The 22,434-nt window shown below is 37.3% G+C and overlaps 3 protein-coding genes across 3 annotated transcripts in view; 2 read left to right on the top strand and 1 right to left on the bottom strand.

Annotated features, from left to right (window-relative positions):
• SMCO3 (single-pass membrane protein with coiled-coil domains 3) overlaps nucleotides 1-4,203 on the top strand; it is a 7,978-nt gene extending 3,775 nt beyond the window's left edge. Inside the window, exon 2 of the mRNA XM_007196034.2 lies at nucleotides 3,510-4,203. Coding sequence (XP_007196096.2) covers nucleotides 3,526-4,203 — 678 coding nt within the window. The 5' untranslated portion in view covers nucleotides 3,510-3,525. The remainder of the gene's footprint in view (nucleotides 1-3,509) is intronic.
• C11H12orf60 (chromosome 11 C12orf60 homolog) overlaps nucleotides 1-6,289 on the bottom strand; it is a 14,934-nt gene extending 8,645 nt beyond the window's left edge. Inside the window, exons 1-2 of the mRNA XM_057557599.1 lie at nucleotides 5,804-6,289; nucleotides 1,739-4,818 (exon numbers count right to left, since the gene is read on the bottom strand). The gene's annotated coding sequence lies outside the window, so the exon portion shown is untranslated. The remainder of the gene's footprint in view (nucleotides 1-1,738; nucleotides 4,819-5,803) is intronic.
• Nucleotides 6,290-6,590: 301 nt separating this feature from the next.
• WBP11 (WW domain binding protein 11) lies at nucleotides 6,591-21,809 on the top strand. The gene is made up of 12 exons (XM_007196036.3): nucleotides 6,591-6,746; nucleotides 8,485-8,611; nucleotides 9,133-9,164; nucleotides 10,034-10,127; nucleotides 12,973-13,169; nucleotides 14,084-14,217; nucleotides 14,433-14,632; nucleotides 15,230-15,421; nucleotides 17,409-17,513; nucleotides 17,928-18,215; nucleotides 19,433-19,615; nucleotides 20,789-21,809. The coding sequence occupies exons 2-12, from the start codon at nucleotides 8,548-8,550 to the stop codon at nucleotides 21,220-21,222; spliced, it is 1,923 nt and encodes a 640-aa protein (XP_007196098.1). The 5' UTR covers nucleotides 6,591-6,746; nucleotides 8,485-8,547; the 3' UTR covers nucleotides 21,223-21,809.
• Nucleotides 21,810-22,434: the final 625 nt, after the last annotated feature.

Raw genomic sequence — 22,434 nt, forward strand, 5'->3', positions numbered from 1 at the left:
CCAGCCCAATCTCCCAGTTTATCCCTCCCCCCTTCCCCCGCTTTCCCCTGGTAACCATAAGATTGTTTTCTACATCTGTGGCTCTACTTCTGTTTTGTAAATAAGTTCATTTGTACCATTTTTTTAGATTCGACATATAAGTGATATCATACGATATTTGTCTTTCTCTGTCTTACTTCAAAGTGTGAGTTCTTTAAAATTTGAATTTGCACAAGGCAAGCACCCCCTCTATCTATAATTTTGTACGACGTAGTGCCTTCAACTTGACGTTGTAGTTTTAAATCTGTCTTAACTTCCTAACTAGATTAGAAATTTCACGAAAGCAGGGACCATGTCTCTTTCATTTCTTTATGCTCTACAGAGCCTAGCATACTACCTTATAACAGTAAAGTACTACTCTCCATTAGGTAAATTGCTACTGAATTATTAAATTACTTCCTTCATCGGGCTCTTCAAATTTCACTTGTCCCAAACATAATTAATTGGTTTCACCTTCAAACCCCACCTCTCCTCCACCTAATTCTCTAGCATTTATCTCGCTGTTGGGATGGAAGTAATTTTAAACTGTATTCAGTACTGGGGCAGGTATGGTGGCAGGGCTGCTGAAGATCTCTTTGCATAAGGAACCCTCAGTCCCCTTCCCCAAGGAAGAAATAAAGAAGGTAAGCCTGACTCAGAAAGATAAGTCTTTTTTCATTAGATGTGAAAAATAATTCTGAGCACATCATGATATCTCTTACTCAGACTTGTTATTGGCACAAAATTATGGATATCTGCAACCTAGGAAGAAGGGTATAAAAGAGCATGTGCAAGGGCTTGAGTATGTAAAGGAAAGAAAATACTACTTTTGTAGTTGAAAAAGTACTGTATCTGATTTCTGGTAAGACTGAAACTTTTCATCAATTAATTACTACTATTTCTTCTTTTACTGTCTGTTCAGAGTTGTTTGCATGTTTACCTATTAGATTATGACTGTTTTCTGTATTGATAACAAGACTAGTTAGAAACCAATACTTTTTAATATTTCCTGCATTGTAACCAGTTTGCTTTCAGTCCTTCTTACGTGGTCATCTTTGTTAGTCAAGTTAGTCAAATTTTTGTGACTTTTTCTCATTGGTTTTAAGCTTATAAAGCCCTCCATATACATTTGAAAATTATCTGTTTTCTTCTAGCTATTTTATCATTTGATCTTTTTTACATATGTTACACTGATATTTTTAAATTAATGTTTACTACCCCACAAGCTAGCCCATTATGCCAGGATCATTTATGGAATACTAATTTCTATTGATTTGAGATTCTACATTTATTATATGTTAACTCAAATGTATAGAAGGGTCTTCTTTGGGGACTATTTTGTTCCATGATTCCACCTACTCTTGTACCTATATGATACTTGTTAAAATTGTGTTTTTATACTGTTTTAATGTTTGAGGAGGAAAAAAGTCCCAATGTTACTTTTCCTGAAAAAAGTAAGTAGTCTCACCTATTTAGTCTTTCAGATGTATTTTATGATTAATTTGTCAAGTTGTGTTAAAACGATGAATTAATTGGGAAGGAACTGACCACTTGGAAGCATTCAACCTCCCATCAAGGGGAAAGGTTCATCTCTCCATGTGTTTATCCTGAGGTAAATAGAACCACACATCTTTTGTAAAAGCTATGCCTTCAGATAATGGCATATGACAGCTTTTAGAGAAATTTCCCACTTTTTCAGGGTAAGAAAGACTCCTCTCACCTAAATATCTGAACGGGGATGTAGTCGGTGATCTTCTAAATTCAAAGTCAGAAACTGGAGTTTTCACTTCATGATAAGATCTGAAAACTAGGAACCAAAAGAGAAAACAGTTTAACATAAAATTTCTAGGAGAAAAAAGCAAAAATCAAAGTCCCAATTTGTGGTTATCAAATTGCAGTTTGCAACCCAATGGTGAGTTTGAGGAATATTTAATATCCCTTGAACAAACAATTTCTTTAAACGGAATTGAGATATATTCTAATTTGTGGACATTTGTATCTGTCGTGTGTGTGTGTGTGTGTGTGTGTGTGTGTGTGTACTGTATCTAAATCAAAGATAAAAATGAATTTCTGACCATGATACAATTTATTCCACCAGGGGTACTAGTGCATTTTCCTAAAATTAAGAGCAAAAATTATTATGTTCCTAATCCATTTTCAAAAATTTTCCCCTTTCCATTTCCAAACTGTATCTTTATAACTTGGAGGATAGGTTATGTTCATGTCTACCTTCTTGAGAGAAAACATCTTCATTCCTTCCCCCCATGCTTCTGAGGTTCCCAATATCTAGGCTAAGAACAATGGTCCTAGAAAGACAGGGCCCAGATTAATTAGGATGTTGTTTACACAAAGAGAGGATGTACCAGATCCCACACAGGTGTAAAGGACTCCATTTTCTCCTTCTTTCCTCCAAGAATTCAAATGAAATATCCACGTGTCAGGCGAATCGCCAGGCTACTCCAGCTGTGCATACTCAGGGACATCGTACTCACCAGCTTCAAACTTTCACCCAAATTCACTCAGAAGGGTGTTGCTTATGCCTTCTTTCTCTGAGCCCAAAGTACAGACACAAGCAGGCTACAAACACCAGGCTTATTTTACTCATTCTGTGATGTACCCTCGCTACTTATTCCCTAATACCTTTGTGAAATGACATTATCTTCTTTCTGAGGCTAACTCCAGCGTATCTGAATAATGGTCAAGTGTAATATAGACAATTCTAAATAATTTAATTTATAAGCTTTGCCAATGGAGAACCAGAGAGATAGTCAGAACCGCCCTGTCCCTTCCATGATGCCCACTGTCTCTCCAAGTGAGATTGTAATCTAAGGAATCTTGAAAATAAACTGTTATCACGAGGATTTTTTGGTAAACATTCTAATGTTATATGTGTTGCCTTTGGATGCCTCTTAGGTTTGGAGAGCAAATAATTGACCTGTAAAGACATAAAGACTGTTTTGAATATTGTAAATTAAGATAACAGAGTATACAAACAAAATTAGCAATTATTGCCCTGTAAACTCAGAGATCTTAATATTCTTCTGACTCTACTAATTTAATTCCAAATATTAGAAAAATCAATCTGGTTGGTCTATTCAATGTGGTGACTAGAGGTTGAGGAAATTAAGGAGCACTGGTAATCAAGAGCTAACCATTTCAAATATGTTATTAAATATTACTTGGAAATAATCATTTATTAATAATCAGATGCTAGATAAACACAAATCTTTCCTATCTAGGATCTCCCCCCCTCTGCAAGACCTAATGCCATAATTAATGCATCAACAAGTTGTATTATGTTACCCATATTTTCATACACTGACTCCAAGTTTCAAAAAATTGTTTTGAAGAACTTGTTGAGTTTTCTGAGAAATTCCTTAGATAGCATACTACATTGCTATTCATAAAGTAAAAGATTTCCTGGTCAAATCTATACATCCAGCAGATATTTTTCAAGATTTCTAGTAAAGATTTATTATTGTATTTTTCAGAGATCATATTTGAAATATGGCTCAAAGTGACTTCCTCTACCCAGAGAACCCAAAAAGGCGGCAAGAAGTAAATCGTCTTCACCAGGAGCTCCTTGACTGCTTATCTGACAGCTTCCATGCCACCAATAAGCTGATTGGGGTTTTAAATACGCACTTAGGGTGCAGGCTGGCCTCCACTGAAATGAAAAGAGATGCGACCATCAAAGAAAACTGTGATATCATCATCCAAGCCATGATGAAGATCCAAAAAGAATTGCAAAAGGTTGATGAAGCACTAAAAGATAAACTAGAGCCAACCCTTTATAGAAAACTTCAGGATATTAAGGAAAAAGAAACCGAGAAAATTGCAATAGTACAAAAGGTTATTTCAGTCATCCTGGGAGAAGCTACTTCTGCTGCCAGTGCAGTGGCTGTTAAACTCGTGGGCTCAAACATCACAACTGGCATAATTAACAAGTTGGTCACTGTGTTAGCTCAAATTGGTGCTTCTCTCCTTGGTAGCATAGGAGTTGCTGTTCTTGGCCTTGGCATAGATATGATCTTCCGTGCCATCCTGGGAGCAGTGGAGAAAACACAGCTTCAAGAAGCCATCAAAAGTTATGAGAAGCATCTGGTGGAATTCAAGTCAGCCTCAGAAAAATATCATCATGCCATTATCGAGGTCACCAACACAGTGAAACACCAGATGAAATAAACAGTTACTTTATTTGCCTCTGGAATATTTTTCTGCTTCTTTCTCAATAATAGTGTTTTGCTACTTTGATTAGGCTCATTTTCCATAAGCTTCCAAATAGACATAAATACCATAAACAACTCAGAAAGAGGACTCAAAAGATGCTAAAACTAGATGACTCTAGAGAGTCTTCTATCAACGATGAATGCCTGGATCAGTTGGTGCTAGACCCTGTGAGTAAAAGATTACATCCTGGTATGTCTTCTCACTGTGCTCTACAGATCAACATTAGGGTGAATGTTATTGTAGAGCAGCAGGTGTAGGGGTTACCTTTTTCTTTTCTAATTCCCAGTCAAAATCCTTCAAATCTGCATTGAATGCACAGACTTTCACTTCTACCACTAGCTCAGACATCATTTAGTTCTAAGAGACATACTTAGTAACTTCTGCCCACATGCAAACACTGAGCCTTCCAATGGAATAGAAATACTACCGTAATTTTGACCATCAGTTTAAATCCAATTTTCTGTAAGTTGGAAGAGACTGAAATATGGTTTGTAACAATTTACATCAACGATGAAAGGAGGCAATCGTTCTGTAAACTTCTACTAATTACACACTGTAATCTGGATGGACCTGTAAGAGAGAAAAGTTAAAACTATAAAAGATAAAAGTTGTTTCTATAGTTGCAATCAACCCTGACCAACTGTGGTGTGATGATTAAATATCCCTCAAGTGAATGTCTGAACATTTTGGAACATTTTAAAAACAAGCAAACAAGCAAATCCCAGGTATATAAGTGAATTTAGTATGCAGGAGAAGAAACTGCTACTTACTCTTTTAAGAATTGTCATTTAAAGGAAAGTTGTAATTTATTACTTTATGAGTTTTAAAAAAAGCGAAATTTTATTTTCAATACTAGCAGAAAGGAAGAAGCTTCCCTTGCTATATAAAACTTTAGGTGATCCATTTCATTAATTATCTAATTTCAGGAAAATCCCAAGGCTACGGACGCCTAATGGTTCAGTTGAATTTCTGAAGATGCCAAGTGTTTGTTTTTCTAAATCCTTCACCAACCAATTACTCCCCATTGAGACTCCTAGGTTCTACTTACAAAGTTATTTTAAAAGTCATTCATGCAAGAATGTTCGTTACAGTTGATTCTTGCATCCAAGTACAAGAAATGTCTTTAAATTTTAAAAGTTCAACATATCTTAAAAATTAAAAAGCTACATGAAATACTATAGTTTTTCAAATGTAGTCTTTTCTTTACCTTCTGTCATTGCTTTTATAAATTAGTTGCAAAACGTCACAATTTAGTTCACCTTCAAAATTAAATTTTATTTTGTATTTATTACCTGATTCATAAACTTATATCTTGTTACTGCTCTTGTGGACTCAGAATTCAGTCTAAAACCAAATCAAGAATTTTCTCAAACAAAGGTTAGTTTAGGTAAGGGATCAATCTTATAGGTTAAGCCCACATTTAAATATTTTCTAAAAATTAATACGTATCTCCGTCAAGATATTGGAATATTTATAACTGATAGTAAGAATTGGCCTATATCTAACATTTTCCTATAAGTGATAGTACTGATATTTTTTTAATGTTTAAACTCACCTTTAAGGGGAAAAGATATGGGAGGAGTCTTAAAGAGCAGATGAAAGATAAGGAAAGGACGAAGATTAGAGCTAAGGGAATAATCTCCTTTGTATGGTGACATCATAAAGGATTTTTGGTGGGTGGAAAGACCAGAAAGTAAAAGAGCCAATATAAACCAACCTCCACACTCGTAAATTTAAAACTGATTGTACAAATATCCCCATATTTCCTCTTCAAAAACACTAATCCTGTAGATTAGCACTCTGGGGCTCTAATACGGGCACTGAGTTGCTTAGGTCTACAAATATTCTTTGTGTAAAAACAACTACTTAACTTCCAGGCGCACGGCACGCTAACGAAGTGCATCATTCGGGGATTCGTTTTCAAATGGAAACTCCCGAAAGATCGCACGCGCTTACGTCATGAAGGGGAAAAAAAACCCTACAAAACACAATTCAAGGTAACGGACACAGCGCTAAACATTTCCCTATCAGATGTCCGCAGGCCTCGGGCGTCTCAATAAATAGAGCTCCCGGAAATTAGGTCAGAATGCCTGCGGCGAGGTAGGACAGTGGTCCCATCAGCCAATCATATATCCGACCCGCTTCATTTTCATATTCTTATTGGGCTAGATAAGTGTCAATCAACATGAAGCTCTTGTACTGCGTAGTGAAGGCGGGCTTTTAGCCTATAACCAACCAATTCGGTACTGTATTGTAACGGAAGAGACTCTGGTCCTGGAGCTCTTGGTTACTCTCTATGGTTCCAGGGCGAAGAAACGCCGAGATCTTCGGCCCGTAGGGACAGGAAGTGACGTAAGGATGGCGGAGGGGCGCGAGGTTTCAAGATGGCGGTGTCTGGGGGGTTGACTGAGAGGCAGAGGTGAAGGCCCCTACGAAGTCAAAGAGGCCGAAAATCGTCCCCTCCCCGCTTCTCACAGTTCCAGGAGCCCAGCAGAAGTGTGAGTGTGCGGGACCGTTCCACTCCGTTTTTTCATCTTTCCCGTCTCTTCCCGGGGCCCGCGCGGTTGCCTCGGGGGCACCAGGCCCTTCCGCCCTGCTCTTGCTCTCAGCATTTGGGGTCTCCGCGATCGCGGACTAGGGGATCCCCTGGGGCGGCGCGGCGTCCAGCGGTCAAGCGGCTGACTTCGCCCGGGTCGGTCAGCGCCACCTTCTGACGTTGCCCGGTTGGTTGCCTTAGGCTTGATGTCCTGTACCTCGAGTCGGGGTCAGCCGTCGCTGTGGTTTTGGCAGTTGCTAATGCTGTTGGCTCCTATGGTGGACCTGGGCTCCGTCCGTTTGTAGCCTCTTTGACTGTTGAGAGTTCCCCTGAACAGCCCCGTGACCCGATTTCCCTATCGCCTCTGCTTTGAGACAGAAAAGTAGTCTGTGCAGACTAAGGCTCCAGTGTCTTCTGTAAATATTTTCTGTACTTCGTATCTATTCTAGGTTTCAGGTGTGGGAGAGGAGGGTTAAAAACACGGGCCTGAGGGTAATTGAAAGAGGGAGGCAGAAAAGATCCAGGCTATCAAAGATGTAAGAGCTTCTATTTGTGCTAATTTTGCTTGATTCCGCTTCCTTCTCCCCCACTCCCGGTTTTTCTGAGAAGGAAACCCTTGACAGGGCAAATCAGTTGCCACTGGAAGAGCTTGGAAGCTTTTAGCAGAAAGCAAGGCAGTTGAACAGTTGCTGAAAGAGGCATTAACCAATAAACTTGCCTGACAAAATCTTCATGAAGGGAAGGTGTAATTCTGTGGTCTGCTAAAAAATCTACCTCATGATCTTACCTTTCCCACCCTTGAAAAGTGTCTGCTTTCAAAAGGAAGGAAATTTATCACCCTTTATTACTGGAAAGAGCAAGTATCAAAAAGCTAAACCTCATTCATTTGGAATAACAGGAAGAAGGGATATAATAGTGTCTTCGGTTAATTAAAATGTTGATTTATAAAATAGTTTCCCTCAAACACAGTTATCCCTTTCGGTTACCTTAAAAAATACAAATCAGAGTCAAGTAGGCATTATTAATAAAATATCTTAATGTTGATGCTTTTAGAAGATCTCTCATATGATATCAATACTTTATTTTGAATATTTGTGTTTTTAGTTATGGTTTAAGCTTCTGCTTGAGAGTCAGGAATTGCATCTGAATTAGAACTAAATCTGAATTAAATAGGCTTAAATTAATGAGTTTTTACTGTCTTAGAGATGATGGGAATACATGCCAAGAAACCATGGAGAGAGGCAAGGGTGAGCTATTTGTCGTTGACTCCAGATCATTACCCTGTTGCCTTTTTATTCCTTTTTCACCCTACATGTAAATAAAAGGAGGATATAGGAAAAGAACTAATGGCTTCTCATCTACATGGTTTATGTCATATTGTCGAAGCATTTTTTGATTGATTTTTTTCAATTGACGAGTAAATGCTGTGATCCATAGAAGAAAGTTAATTGACGACTTAATGATATTCATAGTGGTCTTCAGACCCATTACTGTTATAAATAATAATAGGAATCTAATTTTTTGTGGTTAGAGAAGTTGAGGCTGTCTTTCCTGCACACTAAAGTCAAAATTAGGGAAAGAACAAGGTCTTAATAATCAAAGTTTCTTTTCAGAGATTGGTAGGAAGAAAATTTTATAAATATAAAAAGGAAGAAATTCTGTAAATCTAGGAAAAATAAGCTATTTTTTTGTCTTTGCAGGTTTTTAGGTTTTGTTTTTGTTTTGTTTTTTAAACAAGCAAGTAAACCACACAAATTGTCAACATGGGACGGAGATCTACATCATCCACCAAGAGTGGAAAATTTATGAACCCCACAGACCAAGCCAGTAAGTGTCCATTAATGTGGAATGATGAAGAAGAGGGGTGGTAAAAATTGTAAGCTTTAGGGAGTCTATTTTATTATTTCTTAATTATAAGATCAGCAGTGTTAGGAGGTGTCAGTTGTATCAAGTTATCTAGTGTTCTAGTGGGCACATGATTAAAACTTTTAAGCATGAAAAAAAAATTAGTACCCGTGTTTCTAATTTGATTGATTTGCAAAGTAGAATTGGCAAGTCTGTTTGTATTTGGAATTTTGAACAAATTGTTTTGCAAATTCTTATTTAGTATTTTATGACATCTTTTCAGATTCATAGTTATTTTTTAAGGAACTTAAAAATGTCTTGAGACATTTTTGGTTGACATAATTGGAAGGGTGCTATTGGCATCTAGTGGGTAGAGGCAGGAATGCTGCTAAATATCCTACAGTGCACGGGGCAACCTCCGACAGTAATCTGTATTAAATTGGAGAAAATGCTGACGTTCAAGATTTTAACGTTTTATATTCTTTCTCTCTCCCTCTCTTAAGGAAAAGAAGCTCGGAAGAGAGAATTAAAGAAGGTACGATTTCAGAAGCATCCTATTAGATATAAATGTAGTTTGACACATCTTGTTATTTGAGATGAGTGGATTTAGAAAACATTTCCAATTATTTGCCAGAAAAGATATCTTATGCTTCTCATAACAAACTGTAAGATTTACTAAGCCAAAATACTATACTTAGAAACTGAACTGAAATACTTTTGTGGATGAGCTCATGATGGTTACTGTAACATGGTTTATTTGATTACCCTTCCCAGTGACTTAAATAAATACTTTAAAAGATAATTCTCTTTTGCTATTTATTATAACATACTGCTTTGTTAGAAGCCACTGAGTTAGTGAATGGAAGTAAATGTGATGATAAATAGCTTTGTACATCCATTTTCTTGATTATTTAGTTGTTGAGTTTGTGGCAGAAAGCTTCCCCAGAATAAGAAAGGGTTTACTTTTTAGTATCTTACCTTAACACATTGAGAGAACCTAGTTTTTTAATAGTTTTCAACTGTTTATTCTTGTTTCATTGCTGACATTAAATTTCTGCGAAATTTTTCTCTAATGTATAATTTTAGAATTTAGCTACAAACTTTATTTTAAGAAAAAAAACCCTTAAAATACTTAAGCAACTGCTAAAAGTCTCACAAGGTTAAAAAGAAATACTTGCCTAAGAAAACACTTCTAAAAACTAACATTTATCTTTTTGTCTGAAGTTGAAACATTTTGGGGAGTAAGGAATTAATTACATAACTCTGTTTCTGGTGGTTGAAACAAGTGATCAGAAACCAAGGAGAAGTTCAACTTCAGTTTAAATGGATTGTTGAAACAAATTGAAATGAAAACTCAGGAGTGTTCAGCTTCTTTAAATTCTGCTCTTTTTTCATTTTTCTAAGAACAAAAAACAGCGCATGATGGTACGAGCTGCAGTTTTAAAGATGAAGGATCCCAAACAAATTATCCGGGACATGGAAAAATTGGATGAAATGGGTAAGAATTTATAAAAGGCTGGATTTTACAAGAGGGATAATAGTCTGATACATAGAGGCAGGCAGGTAATGAGTGAAACAGCACAGACACAAGAAATATAGAAAAGCTTATGGCATGTGATGCTTAGATTTAGTTTTAGTGTTAGAAGAACAGTGGGGTGAGGGGCTATTACAAACTGGAAAGCTCATCTAGCATAAGAGGGAAGCCAATATTTAGCTTTAGCTAATTGTTTTTTATAAGTTAACAAAAGCCCAGTTTGGCCTGCTCATTTTTTTAAGAGAATACTAAGTCTGGATTTTGAAATCACCTTGGGGTTTTTTTGTTTTGTATTTTAATATTGGCAACTACCATGTAAATCTAAATATTGGGCCACCGTGAATATAAGTCAATTTCCCATCTTTTCCAATGAGAAGATGCAAAGATAATTGACCACTTAGTAAGGATATAGAAGAAATCAAATACTTAAAATCAAATTTTAAAAACTATCATATTAGGATTTCTTCCTTTTTCACACTTTACAGAATGATTATATCCAGTCTCATCATGTGCATCTTCAATATCAGTGCTTTGTCATAACTGGAATCACATGAAATAACTGCATGTTGTCTTTTCTTGTATCTGAGTTGCTTGAGAATCATCTGTGATGCTGCCATTGGAAGTTTAATCCTAACTCACAAAAAACTTTCTTTAGTTTAACCAAAACCTCTTCAAAATAGAATGCAGTTTTACCAAGTTCCAAAGATCCTATAACATATTTAATTAACCTTTACTTCCTTATTTATATAATTTATACTTGCAGGTATGTGAGGGAAAAAATCCTAGAAAGTATTTTTAACAGAACATTATACAATTAAGTAAAAGTAGGAGTCAGAATGGTGCAAAGTGGCTTTAGGTAGTTATAATTAATACAGAGGACGAGTCACAAAATGGATTCCGTATTCAGCCCATTCTCTTAACTTTAGAACATGGAGTTTTTCATTTTCCTTTTTTTTTAGTAGCTTTCAAACATCCAAAAATGAAATAGTCTAGTTAACTCCATGCTTTTCAGCTGTCAAATTTTTGCTAATTCTGTCTTCTGCCCCCTGCCTTTTTTTTTTTTTTTAATTGCATGTTAAAGTGATCTTTACAAGTTTTGTTTACAAAGGTTTCCAAACAAGTTTGGTGGTTTGCCTAAAAAACAGAGATAGTGAGTAAAAGAGATACAGTGGAACTTCTCAATGATGCATTAAATGGGGTTCAAAAAAATCCAGTTATATGGGGTTATGGTATTACAAGCTTTCTGAAATAATTTGGCAGAGCCTCTGCAGCCAGCCTGGGCAAGAGTTCTGGGTCAGGCTCTATCATCTCACATCTTTCCCAGTTCAGCTATAACTGATTCCACTTGTTGCCTGTTCTAAATATTGGTAGGGACAATTCCTAGCCCTAGGATGTCAGGATATTGCCTATTGAATGACCCCAAATTGTATAGTAATAACTGAGGTTTATTGAGCTCTTACCTTGCTACATACCAGGCTTTTTCCCCACATTTTCATTTAATCTTCATGACAACTGTTTTGGGTAGGTGTATTGTCCCTATTTTACAGATGAGGAAACTCAGGCACAGAGATGTTATGTACCTTTCTCAAGGTTACACTGTTAGGAAGTGGCAGAGCTGGGATTTAAAGTCAAGCATTTAGCACTTTCATTAATCACACTAGGAATAGTGTGGTTTGAGGCCATACTTCTGGTTTTGAATAAGTCATCAAGGTTAATAGTTAATAGGATTTAAGAAAGACGATAATTAAGCTTGTGATTCTTTTAAGAAAAAGGAGGAAGGAACACTATTCATCAGAGCTCTAATTACAATTTATAAAATTCAGTACAGACTAAGCAGAAAAAAGTATACCTTGACTCCCATAATTGGGAAATCCTGGAGGGAAGCTTGTCTCAAAAACCCAGATATCATTAGCAAGACTGTCCATCTGTCTGACCACTCTGTCAGCATACTGCTAGTGAATTTCTTGGTATAGAAGGTGGAGTATGTGTGTGGAATTAGTGGTGGTTGAGAGATGAGGCCATAGACTACTCTAGTTTTACTTCATTCCTGCTTGTGATAGCTTCTCTCTCCCATATTTAAAATCTCAGAGGAGGATCTGGTCCCAGTTTGGATCGTATGCCGATTAATCTCTGAGTCAGTTACTGGCAGGGGGGATGGAGGGAGGCAGGTATGGTTGACTAGGCAGGCCTGGGAGTCCTGTGCTAATCTCTCTTAGTCCCTTTTGGGGACCTGAAATTAAGCCCCATGTTGAACACATGGGAGAGAAAGGCTTATATGGTAGCTAGACAAGGAACACTAACCCATATAAAAGTAATAGTTGAGTGGTAAGCCAGACACCGCTGGATATTTTATTTGTGGTCTCATTTGATCATCAGAGCTTGATTGTGAAGTAGTTGATGTCTCCATTTTCCAGATGAAGAACCTGAAGATCAGAGAATTCAAGTAAAATGCCAGAGATCTCAGAATTAAATGACAGAGCCAGTGTAGTATGTAAACCCAGGTGTGTCTGACTGAAGCTTCACTATATCAGGTTGTCAGCATAGAGGAGTGAAAATTGATTTTTATTACAATGATGATAAAGTAATTTAGGTGACATTTCTTAGAAAAGAAAGTAAAATTAATGGCCTTCTTAAAGTGGTGGAATTTTAATAAATAGTGCATTTCTTTTGACAAGAATATATCTGATGTCTACATCCTTTTGAAAAGTTTTAACATATAAGGAGATTTTTATTAAATGATACAGCCTATTGATACCTAGACACAGTGACTTTTTTGTATTTAATTTCATAATCTGCTCTTTTCTCTCAGAGTTTAACCCAGTGCAACAGCCACAGTTAAATGAGAAAGTGCTGAAAGACAAGCGTAAAAAGCTACGTGAAACCTTTGAACGTATTTTACGACTCTATGAGAAAGAGAATCCAGATATTTACAAAGAATTGAGAAAGCTAGAAGTAGAATATGAACAGAAGAGGGCTCAACTTAGCCAATATTTTGATGCTGTCAAGGTAATCAAGTTTCTTTTCAGAGCTAAACTAAAATTTTATGTTTAGATCTGCTCTTAAAGTTGTTGATGGGAGACCTGATCGTGTTGAACCTCCTCCTCTTGGCAGTTTCTTGTCAACTAAACATACACCTACCCCATTAGCCAGCAAATATAAATCTGTGTATTTATACAAGAGAAATTGATCTACCTGCCAATACAGTAATAGCTGAAGAGTGGAAACAGCCCAGCTGTCCATTAAGAAGATAATGGATAAACTGTTATATATTCATAAAATTGAATACTACTCAATGGTAAAAACGAATGATCAACTGATACTCAAAACAACATGAGATTTAAACAAACTTTTTAAATGGATAAATCTCAAAAACATGCGATCCTTTCTTCATGGTTATGATTCCATTTGTATGAACACCAGGCAAAACTAATTTATGGAGGAAAGATTTTGTATCAGTGGTTGCCTTGGGACAGTGTTAGGGATTGATTGGGAGGGAGTATGAGGTATATGCATTTGTCAAAACTCATTGGATTTGTACATTTCATTGTAAATTTTGCCTCAAGATAAAAATGTAAAAAAAAAAAAAAGGTATAATTTTGGTAAAGTAGGTAGTATGGGTCCCATTTTACAGATAAGGAAGCTAAGGTAACTTGCTTAAGTCATACAGCTTATATGTGACAGAAATTCAGCAACGGCAGACTAATTTTAGAGCCCACGCTCTACCACTGAATATATATTATTCCGAAGTTTCAGTTGATTGGCAGTCTTTAGAAATGTTGACTTGCAGCTCTGTATTCTTGTTTTCCATGATATTTATGTTAGGTGGAAAGCAAATCCAGGTTATGAAACAGCTGATATTGAATTTTTAGTGTTGAGTTTGGGGATTGCTCTTATCTATTGAAAGATTCTCTCTGTTTCAGAATGCTCAGCATGTGGAAGTGGAGAGTATTCCTTTGCCAGATATGCCGCATGCTCCTTCCAACATCTTAATCCAGGACATTCCACTTCCTGGCGCCCAGCCACCCTCCATCCTTAAGAAGACCTCAGCCTATGGGTAAGGAAGTGGCAACAGAGTCAAATAGCGTATAGTAAAAGCGTCTCTTGACTGTCCTGTGCCAAAATTAATGCAGTGGGAAATAAAGGACAGTGGGGATGTAAGCAGTTCCTCGTTTGATTAGATATGAAATGAGAAATCCTTTGAAAATTGTTTAGAAGAGGAAGTAGATACCTCATGACTGTTAATGTGATTACTGTAAATTTTCTTTACAGACCTCCAACTCGGGCAGTTTCTATACTTCCTCTTCTTGGACATGGTGTTCCACGTCTGCCCCCTGGCAGGAAACCTCCTGGTCCTCCCCCTGGTCCACCTCCTCCTCAAGTCTTGCAAATGTATGGCCGTAAAGTGGGCTTTGCCCTGGATCTTCCCCCTCGTAGGCGAGATGAAGACATGTTATATAGTCCCGAACTTGGTGAGGAGTTCCTTTTGCTCTTAGAACGTTTCCACTGTCATTTTCCATGTTGGCTGTTTAACCATCTTGTTCAGCACCCTCAGAGCTTGGGGAATAAATGAGGACGGCATGTACGCACCAACAGATGCATAAATCATAGCAGCTACCCAAGTAAAAGCAGCATGCACAAGGAAGGATGGAAGTGTTTGTTGTGTTTTAAATTAGGCTTCTTGAAGATGTCACTCTCTTACCATCAATTCCTTAAGACTTGGGTAACTTGGATACCCGTTTCCCTTTTAGCTTTATCATTATCAGACTAGAGCATCATTGTATACAGTCACAATGATTGTGTATGTGCATGTCTGTATATAACCTTCTAAGTAGAGTTTGTTTTCAAATTTGAACCTTTTAAAAAAAAAATCTTACGTTATCAAAAAGAATTTAAAACGATTGTCAAGTGAAAATATTGTCAGACTATATGAATAGGTGAGATCATGCATAGAAATTTTTAAAGCAAATTATTTTGAGTTAAATAGCCTGATTTTCTGTATTTTGGGGTACCATGTAGTGGAGGATCCACATATACAACTTGTTCCCGGCTTCCTCCTCCCTTTTCAGCTCAACGGGGTCATGATGATGATATTTCCAGCACCAGTGAAGATGATGGCTATCCTGAAGACATGGATCAAGATAAGCATGACGACAGTACTGATGACAGCGACACTGACAGATCAGATGGAGAAAGTGAAGGGGATGAATTTGTGCACCGTGAAGATAATGAGAGAGAAAACAATGAAGAAAAGAAGTCAGGTATGTGCAGGTGAAAATTCCATGGTATTGATCAATAAGAAGCACACAAGCTGAAGGTCCTGATTTAATAATGGATCTGTGAAGGTAATTGTGAGGTCCTTGAAAGGAGGGATCAATGCTTTATTCATCTTTATATTTCTAAAATCTCAAAGTTGTTGACACATAGTAAGTACTAGATGGATAATTATGAGGGGAAAAAAAAAATCTAAACAGTATATGTAATAAAAAAAAAAAAAAAGCCTATGTGGTAAAGTCCACTTTTGGGGAAAAGATAGCTATTCTTAGCTATTCAACAGCATAAAGATGTCCTGTCATGGATATGTATAGGAAAGAGAGGAGAATAACCACATAATTATATCAAGAAAACCACGTGGTTGTTTTTAATGAGTCCGTTTAAATATCTGCATTCAAAGCCCTTTAAATTTTCTGTGCTCGTGGTATCTTACATGAATGAGAACCATAGTTAACATAAATGTACACCTGTGAGTGGAGTCATGATTTAATGGAAACATGTCATACTTATAATGTGTATTATGTGTTTGTTTGATTATGATAAATTCAGACTGAGTTACATATACTTTTAGAAAGTAGCTATGGCATTCATCAAGAAAATTTACAAAATGTATAGTTTGTCACATTTCAGTAGTCTTGGAGCTTCTTTGGTAATTGTTTTTGCAGGCTGCAGCACAGTATATATTAGTAATACTACTGATATTAGTATTGATAATGATGATAAATTTTTCTCCTGATATTTCTTAAGAATCATGATTGCAAACCAGAAAGCTAGAGTAAAGGGGTGGATAGGGAGAGCTGGTAATGAAAAATGATAGAGGACACTTTAGGTAGGATCTAGTACTTTAAAATATCAATAGAAAGTTGCTAGAGCCACAGCAGTTCTTTTTTTCTCTAGACTGCGATCATTTGCCTCATTTTCCTTTTTTTCAGCCAACTAGTTTTTTTTGTTTTGTTTTGTTTACTAGTTAGTTTTTCTTATATATATTCATCAGTGCACATGTGCTGGAAATGGTTATCCTAACTATAATTTGACATTCAGCTAATAATTGAGTTTCTACTATATGCAAGGCATTTTTCTAGACACTAAGTATGCAGAGTAAATAATACTGAAGCCCTGCCCACGTGGAACTTCTATCCTCCTGTAAATGTTTACCATCTTAAGAATAAGAATGCTCCTAATACTGCACCATTTAGCATGTTTAGGTGTCGAGTGGAGAGCCCTTGTCAGGTTAAGAAGTTTCCTTCTAGTCTAAGTTTGCTAAGAGTTTTTATTATAAATACTTCTTAAGTATCTGTTGGGATGTTATTATTTTTCTTTCAGTTGTTTATTGTAATGAATTACATTCATGGCTTTTCTAATGTTAAACCATTTTGCATTTCTGGGACCAATGCTGCATGTTTATGATGTATTTTTCTTTTAAAACACTATTGAATTCAATTTGCTTGTATTTTATGTTGGCCAGCAGGTTAGTTTTGGTATTAGGGTTATGCTAGCTTCAAGTTGTGGGTAGCATTCCATCTTTTCCTGTGCCCTTTTACAGTAAATTTCTGTAACTTAACGTTTGGCTGAATTTTCTTGTAAGATTATTTGGGCCAGGTGCCTTTGAGGGGCTTGATCTTTGACTACCATTTTAAGTTTTTATGTTCTGGTCTTATCACTTCTTTGACCAATTGTAAGTAATTTATATTTTTCTAGAAAATTATCTATTATTTTAATCTGGGTGTTGATTTTATTGGCATAAAGATGTTAATAGTATTCTTTAAATTTTTTAAATTTGTAACTTTGAAATCACTGTAGCATATATTTACCACCAGTTGGCATTTGATTTGCTATCTTTAATATGGCTGTGTCTCTCTGCCAAGTAGTGGGAAGCAATTATATCTAGTACTTTATAGCGTTTGTCTTATAGTAAGCATATACTGAATTTTGTTGATCCCAATCCACTCCACTCTCCCTTCTCTGACCCTTTAGGTCTGAGTGTACGATTTGCAGATATGCCTGGGAAATCAAGGAAGAAGAAGAAGAAGAACATGAAGGAGCTGACTCCTCTTCAAGCCATGATGCTTCGAATGGCAGGTAAGGCAGGGAAAGAACAGTGAATCACCTTTTGGTATTTACTCCTGCCAGTTGCTTTAGGTATATTTTCCTATTTAATATGTCAGCAATCAAGTAATAAATCCTTGTTTTTCAAAAGTCAAGGTTTGGAGACATTAAGGTCAGCTGCCCAAAGTTACATGACTAGTAAGTAGTTGGAGTGGCATTTAAGTCCAGGTCTGTCTTGTTCTAAAACTTGGGCTCATTCCACTCTGCTACACTAGCATGGATAAGTAGAATACGATTTTATTCTTGCGTTATCTACGTATTTTACTGAAGAAGACTTGATTGTTAATTTTAAGAAAGCATTTATTGAGCATGTGTTTCAGGCATCGCTGTTCTACAGGCTGTAAGAAATGAATCAACTGCATGGGCCTGGTTTCAAATTTCTTTCAGGTCAGGAAATCCCTGAGGAGGGACGAGAAGTAGAGGAATTTTCAGAAGACGACGAGGAAGATTCCGATGATTCTGAAGCAGAAAAGCAGTCACAGAAACAGCGTAAGGAGGAGTCTCTCTCTGATGGCGCACCTGCTTCTTCCCAGCAGCAGGGGCCTCCGCAGTCTGTTCCTCCCTCTCAGATACAAGCACCTCCCATGCCAGGACCACCTCCTCTTGGACCACCACCTGCGCCACCTTTACGGCCACCTGGACCACCTACAGGCCTTCCTCCTGGACCACCTCCAGGTGAGCACTTCCACGTTGTAAATAAATAAGTCTAAATGTGGTTACAATGAAGTTATTTCAAAAAATATGCGTCATTAGTGTGGATGATTTCTTGTTTCCTCCTAGTGTAATTCCCTAAGAAATCAAGATTCTCAAAGAATAAGCACAACTTGCTCATTCCTACAACATTGTTTGCAAGTCATAGTACTTCTGACAGCCATCTTTTTCTCCAAAGCTCTTCCTTTTTCAGGGTTAGTTCTGATTTTAGTTGGCAGAAACCGGGAGTATGTAACTGGGGGTTTCTGTAGTACTACTTTTTATTTATTTATTTATTTATTTTTGACTGTGTTGGGTCTTCGTTTCTGTGCGTGGGCTTTCTCTAGTTGCGGCAAGCGGGGGCCACCCTTCATTGCGATGCGCGGGCCTCTCACTATCGCGGCCTCTCGTTGCGGAGCACAGGCTCCAGACGCGCAGGCTCAGTAGTTGTGGCTCACAGGCCTAGTTGCTCCGTGGCATGTGGGATCTTCCCAGACCAGGGCTCGAACCCGTGTCCCCTGCATTGGCAGGCAGAGTCTCAACCACTGCGCCACCAGGGAAGCCCAGTACTACTTTTTAATATGACAAGTTGACCCAGTTCTGAGTTGGTAGCAAGCAAGACTAGAGCACAGTAAATACTGTTGCGTATCCTTCTTTGGTTGGGAGTTTTTGGATGTCAGTGTAATCATTAGAGACAGAGGCATCAGTGTTAATCAAGTTGTTGGCTTAAAAGTATTAAAAAGTTTATTTACAATTTGAAACAACATGTAAAACTTATTGGCTAATTATGATTTTAGTCCTTCATCCTGTAGTCAGCCAATTAAATCTTCAGTTGAGTTCATCCTCTTCTGATTGGTGCAAAGCAAAATTACCTTTCTTATGACATTCTCAGTGGTCTTTGTCTGTATATCTTAATGAGTTTCAGGGGATCCTTAAAGCACCCTGCTCTGTATTCCATTTTCAGCTTATATTGGAACCATTTAAGAAGTCTCATCCTCATATATTTCCAGCCCAGCAGAGCTGTGATTGAGAATGCATTTTGTCGGTGCTGGGAAATAAAGAGAAATAGTCCATAATAAATGTTGAAGTTACCTGATTTCAGGTTAAAGTGATAAGTTAAACTAAATCTCAGTCACCTTATACCACAGTTACCACTTCGAATATATTTGTTTGACATTAACTAATCACTTTTCTCTTTTTAGGAGCTCCTCCATTCCTGAGACCACCCGGAATGCCAGGACTCCGAGGGCCTTTACCCCGACTTTTACCTCCAGGACCACCACCAGGTCGACCCCCTGGCCCTCCCCCCGGTCCACCTCCAGGTCTGCCTCCTGGCCCTCCTCCTCGGGGACCCCCACCCAGGCTACCTCCCCCTGCACCTCCAGGTGAGGCATTGATTTCTATGACAAAAACTTGTCTACTATATATCTCATTTGCTCTAAGACATTTTCACATTTCAATATCCTGAAATCAAGGGGTATCTTAAAATGGTGTTTTTTATTTGCTTTTGGCTTAGATTGAAGTTGAGTTCTTCCAGATGGTATTTGCCTTTGATTCTACCTATCACATTAGGGACTTTTTCCAGCCAGAGAACACTTTGGATTCAATTCTTCATTTAAGACTTTTTTTTTTAGGACTACACTTAGAATTGTGAAGTCATGCCATACATCTGCATGAGTGTCAACTTAGTTTACAATCACAAGGGAGATTTTTTTTTTCCATTCTCTTTACCCAGTATCAAGGTTAGATATGCAAATTTCCTTGTGATCTTCTTAGATGTGACAGGTATGTATGGTGTACTACACTGACTGTCTCAGTTTAATGTGAAGGTCTCCTTTTAAGCTCCTCAGCTTGGACTTGGACTTTTTTTTTCTCTCTCAGCGGTATTTGGAATAATTATGAGTCTGTATAAGCAATAGCATCTTAGGTTTGATGAAATTTGGTACTTTTATACTCACAGTCTTAAAAGAGGCATTTGGAGGAATTAAATCTGCACTTCCTGGTAAATAATTATCGTATGTCTGAGCCAACAGTAAGACGTGAATTCTTTTCCAGTAATGGTGACATTTTGTGATTAGATTTTCTCATCCCAGGGTTAAAATTATATTTCCTATCCATTGAGTTACCTTTTGAGGGGGAGGAGTGTTGTGCAAATCAGTAAATAACGGATGGGAATCAAATCCGCAACCTTCGTTCTGATAGCATCTGCGGTCTACAGGTAGAATAGAATCTTGGGCTGTCAAATTTCAGATTTGACAATTTGCGATCATATTTGAAACCAGTTGATATTGTTAATTTTACTTTAGAGTTTAAAGGAGTACCTTATTGAGAGAGGAAAAAACATAAGTACAGGGATACAAACAGAAGGTGAATACTGTTTTATAAAAGATATTCTTTACTATCAGAATATATTCCTGAGTTTCAAATAGCAAACAACATGATTTATTTTCTATAAATTGTCCATTTAAAAAAATTGTCAACCTATGTTTTTAACACCCTTAATAGTAGTTAAATTTTATTCTTGTGGTATTCATCTGCCTGTTTTCTCCTTCATTTAGGTATCCCTCCACCTCGTCCTGGCATGATGCGCCCACCTTTGGTGCCTCCACTTGGACCTGCCCCACCTGGGCTTTTCCCACCAGCTCCTTTGCCGAACCCGGGGGTTTTAAGTGCTCCACCCAACTTGATTCAGCGACCCAAGGCGGATGATACAAGCGCAGCCACCATTGAGAAGAAAGCCACAGCTACCATCAGTGCCAAGCCACAGATCACTAATCCCAAGGCGGAGATTACTCGATTTGTGCCCACCGCACTGAGGGTACGTCGGGAGAATAAAGGGGCTACTGCTACTCCCCAGAGAAAGTCAGAGGATGATTCTGCTGTGCCTCTCGCCAAAGCAGCCCCCAAATCCGGTCCATCTGTTCCCGTCTCAGTACAAACTAAGGATGATGTTTATGAAGCGTTCATGAAAGAGATGGAAGGGCTGCTGTGACAGCTTTTGATGCTAGAACAGGCTTCTCTTCACATCAGTGGTTCATGGAGAGAGAGGCTCTTATTCAACTTAGGTGAAAGAGCCACTTTCACTGTCAGGGTATTTTTAATTTCAGTTCAAGGAATATCCTAAAGTTTAGCCTTGTTCAGAATTTACTGCATATAAAAGAGGGTATTTCATTCAAAATAGATTGGTTATTGAAGCAGTGCTGCTAACATCCATCCCCTTTCATACCACCATTTTCATCCCACTTCTTCCCCTACTCCAATTCCTTGGAAACTTGTCATCAAGGGGATCTTTGTTACTTATTTCTTTTGATTCTCTTCTTGTGTGCTGTGGGCACTGGAGTAGAGATTTCTAAAAAACCAGTTTATTTCACCCCATCTTGCCTTTCATGTTTGAGTTATTTTTAATATTTTCTTGTAAATATTTTGTAATATTGTAGTGAAATGGATCACAATGTCATTTCCTAATACAAAGCAAGATATGTGGGAAGAAAATGTACAATTCTTTGATTAAAATTATTTCCCACTGACCTAAACTTTAAGTGTTTCATGGAATAAATAAATAAATGTTCTACACCAAGATATCCTCTGTGTCACTGATAATGTATAAACATAATATCTGTTTTATGGGCAGAAAAGAAGCAACTATTTAAAACTTGGGTTTAAGGAACTACCATTTCTGGTATGGAATGAGAATTTTATTGAAAATGTGGTTAACATGTTAAGTTTTAAATTTTAAAGGATGAAGAAGAGATAATTATTTTCCTTTAGGTTTATTATATATTGGCTTTGGAGAAATTGAGAGGGTTTATATATTGTTAAAAAGATGAGTCTTCTTCTCAAAGATTACTTTCTTCTCCAGAGCTCTGTGAACTGATACTAGTGAATGGCAAAAGGTTCTTTTAAATCATTTCTAAACTATCAGATAGCCAGAAAAGGCTGCTACTTTTTCTTTTTTGCATTTGTCATTTATATGAGCCTTTATTATTAGAAGCATAGAAAATGAATGAGAATGCTTAACACTTTTAATTTGCATTGATACTTTCTTTACAAAGTGTTGTAATAACTAATACCTATCCAGTAATCCTGGGGAGGTATTTTCCCCATTTTACAGAGGAAGGTATTGGAACTAAAGGGCTCGTGTGATTTATCCAGGCACCATAGTGTGTATTTCATACACAAAGACACACACCATATGTATACACAC

The sequence above is a fragment of the Balaenoptera acutorostrata genome, chromosome 11 (genome assembly GCF_949987535.1).
Source record: "Balaenoptera acutorostrata chromosome 11, mBalAcu1.1, whole genome shotgun sequence".
Classification (NCBI taxonomy): Eukaryota; Metazoa; Chordata; class Mammalia; order Artiodactyla; family Balaenopteridae; genus Balaenoptera; species Balaenoptera acutorostrata.